The sequence below is a fragment of the Salvelinus namaycush genome, unplaced genomic scaffold, assembly GCF_016432855.1.
Source record: "Salvelinus namaycush isolate Seneca unplaced genomic scaffold, SaNama_1.0 Scaffold219, whole genome shotgun sequence".
NCBI classification, from domain to species: domain Eukaryota; kingdom Metazoa; phylum Chordata; class Actinopteri; order Salmoniformes; family Salmonidae; genus Salvelinus; species Salvelinus namaycush.
In genome coordinates, this window is record NW_024058997.1 from 40001 (window position 1) to 50000 (window position 10000).

At 41.3% G+C, this 10000-nt stretch overlaps 1 protein-coding gene across 6 annotated transcripts in view; it reads right to left on the reverse strand.

The window, feature by feature from the left end:
* Positions 1-10000, reverse strand: part of LOC120038404 (pre-B-cell leukemia transcription factor 3-like) — a 109293-nt gene that overhangs the window by 9233 nt on the left and 90060 nt on the right. For 2 of the 6 annotated variants that reach the window (XM_038984164.1, XM_038984163.1), the window contains 3 exons: positions 7578-7743; positions 6345-6425; positions 3404-3516 (listed from right to left, as the gene is read on the reverse strand). In XM_038984164.1, the coding sequence (XP_038840092.1) occupies positions 3404-3516; positions 6345-6425; positions 7578-7743 (360 nt within the window). The remainder of the gene's footprint in view (positions 1-3403; positions 3517-6344; positions 6426-7577; positions 7744-10000) is intronic. The other 4 variants (XM_038984166.1, XM_038984165.1, XM_038984169.1 and 1 more) reach the window with 2 other exon arrangements.

Below are 10000 nucleotides of genomic sequence, written 5' to 3' on the forward strand. Positions count from 1 at the left end.
ACAGACATGGGACAGTAAAGAACAGACATGGGACAGTATAGAACAGACATGGGACAGTATAGAACAGACATGGGACAGTAAAGAACAGACATGGGACAGTAAATTAAAGAACAGACATGGGACAGTATAGAACAGACATGGGACAGTATAGAACAGACATGGGACAGTATAGAACAGACATGGGACAGTAAATTAAAGAACAGACATGGGACAGTATAGAACAGACATGGGACAGTATAGAACAGACATGGGACAGTAAAGAACAGACATGGGACAGTAAAGAACAGACATGGGACAGTAAAGAACAGACATGGGACAGTATAGAACAGACATGGGACAGTAAAGAACAGACATGGGACAGTAAATTAAAGAACAGACATGGGACAGTAAAGAACAGACATGGGACAGTAAAGAACAGACATGGGACAGTATAGAACAGACATGGGACAGTAAATTAAAGAACAGACATGGGACAGTAAAGAACAGACATGGGACAGTAAAGAACAGACATGGGACAGTAAATTAAAGAACAGACATGGGACAGTAAAGAACAGACATGGGACAGTAAAGAACAGACATGGGACAGTAAATTAAAGAACAGACATGGGACAGTATAGAACAGACATGGGACAGTAAATTAAAGAACAGACATGGGACAGTATAGAACAGACATGGGACAGTATAGAACAAACATGGGACAGTATAGAACAGACATGGGACAGTAAATTAAAGAACAGACATGGGACAGTATAGAACAGACATGGGACAGTAAAGTAAAGAACAGACATGGGACAGTATAGAACAGACATGGGACAGTATAGAACAGACATGGGACAGTATAGAACAGACATGGGACAGTAAATTAAAGAACAGACATGGGACAGTATAGAACAGACATGGGACAGTAAATTAAAGAACAGACATGGGACAGTATAGAACAGACATGGGACAGTAAATTAAAGAACAGACATGGGACAGTATAGAACAGACATGGGACAGTAAATTAAAGAACAGACATGGGACAGTATAGAACAGACATGGGACAGTATAGAACAGACATGGGACAGTATAGAACAGACATGGGACAGTAAATTAAAGAACAGACATGGGACAGTATAGAACAGACATGGGACAGTATAGAACAGACATGGGGCAGTATAGAACAGACATGGGACAGTGAAGTACAGACATGGGACAGTAAAGAACAGACATGGGACAGTATAGAACAGACATGGGACAGTATAGAACAGACATGGGACAGTAAAGAACAGACATGGGACAGTATAGAACAAACATGGGACAGTAAAGTAAAGACCAGACATGGGACAGTATAGAACAGACATGGGACAGTATAGAACAGACATGGGACAGTAAAGAACAGACATGGGACAGTAAAGTAAAGAACAGACATGGGACAGTATAGAACAGACATGGGACAGTATAGAACAGACATGGGACAGTAAAGAACAGACATGGGACAGTAAAGTAAAGAACAGACATGGGACAGTAAAGTAAAGAACAGACATGGGACAGTAAAGAACAGACATGGGACAGTAAAGAACAGACATGGGACAGTAAAGAACAGACATGGGACAGTATAGAACAGACATGGGACAGTATAGAACAGACATGGGACAGTATAGAACAGACATGGGACAGTAAAGAACAGACATGGGACAGTATAGAACAGACATGGGACAGTATAGAACAGACATGGGACAGTAAAGAACAGACATGGGACAGTAAAGAACAGACATGGGACAGTAAAGAACAGACATGGGACAGTATAGAACAGACATGGGACAGTAAAGTAAAGAACAGACATGGGACAGTATAGAACAGACATGGGACAGTATAGAACAGACATGGGACAGTATAGAACAGAACAGACATGGGACAGTATAGAACAGAACAGACATGGGACAGTAAAGAACAGACATGGGACAGTATAGAACAGACATGGGACAGTATAGAACAGACATGGGACAGTAAAGAACAGACATGGGACAGTAAAGAACAGACATGGGGCAGTAAATTAAAGAACAGACATGGGACAGTAAAGAACAGACATGGGACAGTAAAGAACAGACATGGGACAGTATAGAACAGACATGGGACAGTATAGAACAGACATGGGACAGTATAGAACAGACATGGGACAGTATAGAACAGACATGGGACAGTATAGAACAGACAGACATGGGACAGTATAGAACAGACATGGGACAGTATAGAACAGACATGGGACAGTATAGAACAGACATGGGACAGTATAGAACAGACATGGGACAGTAAAGAACAGACATGGGACAGTAAAGAACAGACATGGGACAGTATAGAACAGACATGGGACAGTATAGAACAGACATGGGACAGTATAGAACAGACATGGGACAGTATAGAACAGACATGGGACAGTAAAGAACAGACATGGGACAGTATAGAACAGACATGGGACAGTAAAGTAAAGAACAGACATGGGACAGTAAAGAACAGACATGGGACAGTAAAGTAAAGAACAGACATGGGACAGTATAGAACAGGTATGGGACAGTATAGAACAGAACAGACATGGGACAGTAAAGAACAGACATGGGACAGTAAAGAACAGACATGGGACAGTAAAGTAAAGAACAGACATGGGACAGTATAGAACAGACATGGGACAGTATAGAACAGACATGGGACAGTAAAGAACAGACATGGGACAGTAAAGTAAAGAACAGACATGGGACAGTATAGAACAGGTATGGGACAGTATAGAACAGAACAGACATGGGACAGTATAGAACGGACATGGGACAGTATAGAACAGGTATGGGACAGTATAGAACAGAACAGACATGGGACAGTATAGAACGGACATGGGACAGTATAGAACAGGTATGGGACAGTAAAGAACAGACATGGGACAGGTAAGTAAAGAAAGTGGGGAATCCCAGCCCAAGAGCTCAAGTCAAAGCCAGACACTCTACCTTCTAAAATAACAGAACCTGTAATCTACTGTCATATAGAAATATGTCAAAAGGTCTATAATATCTAAAGCCATATTTCTTACACCTGACGAATACCTTCTAAGATAATAAATAATCAAGCTACATAACCAACAGTATAGTGTCCTGCTGTACCCAGACTGCACATTACCAGTCCACTACCAATATATTGCTACGGTTTTGAGTTGAAGCCCAATCTCATTTAAACTCAAAATCATTCCATGAATTCAACAAAAACCTCAGAGAAAGTAAAGGCCAAATTGTCTCCATTATTCCAATTCATGGAATGATTCCATTTTTTTATTTAAAGAAAAGGGTATTGACCCCAAACCTAGAACAGTCAATAGTATGTGACCCTTAAGTAAGCCTTGAACCCTGACCTCTCTTCCTGACCTCTCACCCTGACCTACCTGTGACTGCACATTATCTCCGACTTGAGCCCCCTGGTAAGAGGCCCCATTCAGACTCTGCATGTTCATGAACATGTCCCCAGAGTTAGGGAGGCTAAAAGAGGCAGAGGAACCTGGAGAGGAGAGATGGAAGTAGCTGAATATAAGAACACATACAGATCTAGGATCAGCTTCCTCTCACCCAATCCTAATCTTAACCATTAGTGGGGGAAATGCTAAACTGACCCCAAGATATGAGTCTAGGGGCAACTTCACACTACATTACACTCACTGATCCATACATCCGAACAACTCAACTATCCAAAACAAGACTGAAGATATAGAAAGGACCAAAGAAAGAGAAATGAAAACAGAGAAAGTAAAGACCGAGGGAAGAGAGATGAAAACAGAGAGAGTAAAGACCGAGGGAAGAGAGATGAAAACAGAGAGAGTAAAGACCGAGGGAAGAGAGATGAAAACAGAGAGAGTAAAGACCGAGGGAAGAGAGATGAAAACAGAGAGAGTAAAGACCGAGGGAAGAGAGATGAAAACAGAGAGAGTAAAGACCGAGGGAAGAGAAATGAAAACAGAGAGAGTAAAGAACGAGGGAAGAGAGATGGAAAACAGAGAGAGTAAAGACCGAGGGAAGAGAGATGAAAACAGAGAGAGTAAAGACCGAGGGAAGAGAGATGAAAACAGAGAGAGTAAAGACCGAGGGAAGAGAGATGAAAACAGAGAGAGTAAAGACCGAGGGAAGAGAGATGAAAACAGAGAGAGTAAGGACCGAGGGAAGAGAGATGAAAACAGAGAGAGTAAGGACCGAGGGAAGAGAGATGAAAACAGAGAGTAAAGAACGAGGGAAGAGAGATGAAAACAGAGAGAGTAAAGACCGAGGGAAGAGAGATGAAAACAGAGAGAGTAAAGAACAAGGGAAGAGAGATGAAAACAGAGAGAGTAAAGACCGAGGGAAGAGAGATGAAGGTCTAGATACTGTATGTCCAAGAACCATCAAAGCAACCTAAACAGGAACTAGCGTACTCATATCTTAAATGAAGCCACCTAAACAGGAACTAGCGTACTCATATCTTAAATGAAGCCACCTAAACAGGAACTAGTGTACTCATATCTTAAATGAAGCCACCTAAACAGGAACTAGCGTACTCATATCTTAAATGAAGCCACCTAAACAGGAACTAGCATACTCATATCCTAAATGAAGCAACCTAAACAGGAACTAGTGTACTCATATCTTAAATGAAGCCACCTAAACAGGAACTAGTGTACTCATATCTTAAATGAAGCCACCTAAACAGGACTAGCGTACTCATATCTTAAATGAAGCCACCTAAACAGGAACTAGTGTACTCATATCCTAAATGAAGCAACCTAAACAGGAACTAGCGTACTCATATCTTAAATGAAGCCACCTAAACAGGAACTAGTGTACTCATATCCTAAATGAAGCAACCTAAACAGGAACTAGTGTACTCATATCCTAAATGAAGCAACCTAAACAGGAACTTGCGTACTCATATCCTAAATTAAGCAACCTAAACAGGAACTTGCGTACTCATATCCTAAATGAAGCAACCTAAACAGGAACTAGCGTACTCATATCCTAAATGAAGCAACCTAAACAGGAACTAGCATACTCATATCCTAAATGAAGCAACCTAAACAGGAACTAGCATACTCATATCCTAAATGAAGCAACCTAAACAGGAACTTGTGTACTCATATCCTAAATGAAGCAAGCTAAACCGGAACTAGCGTACTCATATCCTAAATGAAGCAACCTAAACAGGAACTAGCATACTCATCTCCTAAATGAAGCAATCTAAACAGGAACTAGTGTACTCATATCCTAAATGAAGCAACCTAAACAGGAACTAGCGTACTCATATCCTAAATGAAGCAACCTAAACAGGAACTAGTGTACTCATATCCTAAATTAAGCAACCTAAACAGGAACGAGTGTACTCATATCCTAAATGAAGCAACCTAAACAGGAACTAGTGTACTCATATCCTAAATTAAGCAACCTAAACAGGAACTAGTGTACTCATATCCTAAATGAAGCAACCTAAACAGGAACTAGCGTACTCATATCCTAAATTAAGCAACCTAAACAGGAACTTGCGTACTCATATCCTAAATGAAGCAACCTAAACAGGAACTAGCGTACTCATATCCTAAATGAAGCAACCTAAACAGGAACTAGCATACTCATATCCTAAATGAAGCAACCTAAACAGGAACTAGCATACTCATATCCTAAATGAAGCAACCTAAACAGGAACTTGTGTACTCATATCCTAAATGAAGCAAGCTAAACCGGAACTAGCGTACTCATATCCTAAATGAAGCAACCTAAACAGGAACTAGCATACTCATCTCCTAAATGAAGCAATCTAAACAGGAACTAGTGTACTCATATCCTAAATGAAGCAACCTAAACAGGAACTAGCGTACTCATATCCTAAATGAAGCAACCTAAACAGGAACTAGTGTACTCATATCCTAAATTAAGCAACCTAAACAGGAACGAGTGTACTCATATCCTAAATGAAGCAACCTAAACAGGAACTAGTGTACTCATATCCTAAATTAAGCAACCTAAACAGGAACTAGTGTACTCATATCCTAAATGAAGCAACCTAAACAGGAACTAGCGTACTCATATCCTAAATGAAGCAACCTAAACAGGAACTAGTGTACTCATATCCTAAATGAAGCAACCTAAACAGGAACTAGTGTACTCATATCCTAAATGAAGCAACCTAAACAGGAACTTGTGTACTCATATCCTAAATGAAACAAATTGAATTCAGGTTGAGGTGGTGGAGAGGGAGACAAGCTTCCACTATGGTAGGGGGTGTGAGAATGGACCGATGGAAGGACTAGTTCCAGGTGGGATGAATGACCACAACACATAAAAGGTTTCCTAAAAGAGAATCAGTACCGGCTGTGAACATGTTGGTTAAAAGGGAGTTTTTGCTCTCAGCAGAGTCCAGTTGAAATTCCTCATCTTTCATCTGGAAGCCTGGATAAAAGAAAATGGAAGGGACTTGAAAACCTCCCATCATGCACTTTGACTTTATTAACCCCTGAGTCTCATTGCCTACAGCAATTGTATTGGAATTGTAAGCACTGCTATAGAACATTGAATAAAGATGAAAAATGGGCTTAGGTTTGATTTGATTTGACGTCAGAGCGTGAACATTTTAATAATTCGTTGTGTTGATTTTTTATGATCAATATTTAATTGTCATTTGCAATTTTAACAAACAATTCCAGATGTCACTCCCTCCCTCCCTCCCGCCCACCACCCCCCCAACTACCCCTAGCAACCACACACCCCACTACCCCTAGCAACCACACACCCCACTACACCTATCAACCACCCACCCAACTACCCCTAGCAACCACACAACCCACTACCCCTAGCAACTAGCTCACCCCACTACACCTATCAACCACCCACCCAACTACCCCTAGCAACCACTACCCTTAGCAGTACCACAGTCACAGGGGTGTCAAACTCATTCTGCCTCCGCAGGCCTCATTCAGTCTTTACAGAGGTCTGGAGGGTCGTATTCAAAATGTGTTATATTTCCTTGCCGTCAAAGTGTCCCCAAAAAATTCTGTCAAAATGTTTAAAAAAATAGTCAGTCAAAATGTTTTAAAAAATAGCCCTCTAACCATAGTTTGTGGAAATTTGTATGCTCCTTGACTGTCTAGCTTTCATTTCAGTGATTGTTAGCAACCTGGACCGAGTGAAAAGACTGTATAAATGTAGGTCCAATATCATTTATACACTTTTAATTTTTTTATGTATATAGATTGTTTTATTTATTTTTTGAATCCCATGGGCCGTATGTTTGATACCCCTCGTCTACAATATTACTTCTTAGAAAGTTGAATAAATGAAACAATGAAAACAAAATAACAAAAGAAAAATGAATAAAGGAAAAAGTAGGAAAAACAAGAAACAATCAGCAATAATAATAATAGTAATAATAGCAGCCGGAAATCATCCCTTTTGTTTTGTATCGAACACCACTTCTGTGTTACTATCCAAATCTATATATATATGTTACCGTGAAATGTATACATTTCCCTTTTTTCTTTCTTTTTTACACATTTACCGCAACATATACATACGACTCTGGTCTTACCACCCAAGTGTGCCTACCAGAGTTGGGCGTGGTGGGTGAGTTGGCCTGGCTGTTGTGGATGGCTGCTGCCACGGCGTGGGTTGCCGTCACCGCTGTCTTGGCTGCATAGAGGTTAGCCTCCTCCTGGAACTTGCCGATGTTCTTCTTGTACCGGATCCTCTTGTTGCCGAACCAATTGGACACCTGAGTAGGACATCGGCAAGTTCCAGGAAAGGGAATAGAGAAAGAACGAGAGAGAGAGAGAGAGAGGGAAGGATGAGAGATAAAGGGGAAATAATGTAGTGAGTCAGACATTGTCCACCATTTTGAAAAAACATCACTTCAGGTTGTCCCCGCCCTTGGAGAGGAGTAGGAGGCACTCAACCGAACGTGAGACGAGGGGCAACCAAAACAATCACAGGAGCATTCTGAATTAAACAAGAGCGACTCTTGCTCACAATTAAAATCTTGATGTTTTATTGACCTAATTCTGAGTTAAAGTCATGACGTTTCGGCCAGTCATGATTTCAACTCAAAATTAGATCAATAAATAAAGCATTGTGGATGAGAGTCGCTCATATTCCGGCGAGGACCAATCAGGACTGTCGTGTGGATGGCCAGCCAACTGTTAGATGCAGTCCATCACCAATCTCTCTACAGCTGTCACCAAAGAGTGTGATGGGTATTCCATCTAGGAGAATAATATTTTGACTAAGCTACTGTCTAATGTCAATGTTGTTACCATAGAAATAGAACGCATTGTATTTCTATGGTTGTTACCCTGTCTCATGCATAAAAAAAAAAAACATTCCAAGAAGTGGCCCATTTTCTAAAGATTGTCAGGATAGGCCTGTCTATTATAGCCTGGTTTCTAAAGAATGTCAGGATAGGCCTGTCTATTATAGCCTAGTTTCTAAAGATTGTCAGGATAGGCCTGTCTATTATAGCCTGGTTTCTAAAGAATGTCAGGATAGGCCTGTCTATTATAGCCTTGTTTCTAAAGAATGTCAGGGTAGCCCTGTCTATTATAGCCTGGTTTCTAAAGAATGTCAGGATAGGCCTGTCTATTATAGCCTAGTTTCTAAAGATTGTCAGGATAGGCCTGTCTATTATAGCCTGGTTTCTAAAGAATGTCAGGATAGGCCTGTCTATTATAGCCTAGTTTCTAAAGATTGTCAGGATAGGCCTGTCTATTATAGCCTGGTTATTGTCTCTGTTCAGCTACTACATTCCACTTCTTTCCAGTCCTGTCATTTGCCAATGAGACTAGCCTTTCGGCAATGTTCAAATAAGAACATTCTATCATAAATGAGCTCGAAGAGATCATTTTATCCTGATTCAATAACCTCCATAGCTATCATCCAATCACAATGTTTATGCAAATTAGACTGATAGGAAAACATTCTAACTTAATTCATGAATTTGATTGGAAACATTCTAACATTGGGCATTCTGACTTAATACATGTCATTGTAAAGATAAACATTGGAGCGCGGGGAGATCAGAGTATTCACCTTTATTGCATATTTACTACCAGCCAAAGTGATCACATCACACCAGAGAAGCACTCGCCATTCAAACTTCTCTCTAGTTCACTCTGTCAACACCGTAGCCTATTTTATATCCAGCAAGCAAGAGCAAGGTCCTTCTTTTCTCAAATATATATATTTTTTAATTTCTCAAAATAAGTGACCAAACTATATTGATACGTCTGGGAAAACGGATAGGGCTAGGCTACTGGTTCAATAGAAATAAGGAGAATAGAGAGAGGAGGAAAGAGAGAGACGGCCAGCGGAGATGCTAGCGGAGATGCTAGTGGAGATGCTAGCGGAGATGCTAGTGGAGATGCTAGAGGAGATGCTAGTGGAGATGCTAGCGGAGATGCCAGAGGAGATGCTAGCGGAGATGCTAGCGGAGATGCTAGTGGAGATGCTACTGGAGATGCCAGCGGAGATGCCAGCGGAGATGCCAGCGGAGATGGTAGTGGAGATGCCAGCGGAGATGGTAGTGGAGATGGTAGCGGAGATGGTAGCGGAGATGGTAGCGGAGATGGTAGCGGAGATGCCAGCGGAGATGGTAGCGGAGATGGTAGCGGAGATGCCAGCGGAGATGGTAGCGGAGATGGTAGTGGAGATGGTAGCGGAGATGGTAGCGGAGATGCCAGCGGAGATGGTAGCGGAGATGGTAGTGGAGATGCCAGTGGAGATGGTAGTGGAGATGGTAGTGGAGATGCCAGTGGAGATGGTAGTGGAGATGCATGAATTAAGCAAGAAAGGAACCGTGAAGACATAGAAGACACAAGGTCCGAACTGAAATGGGACTTCTGCTTTATCCCAACCTCCCATAGACAACCATACATACAGAGGTTTGAGCAGGGGACTGTTACATACATACAGAGGTTGGAGCAGGGGACTGTTACATACATACAGAGGTTGGAGCAGGGGACTGTTACATACATACA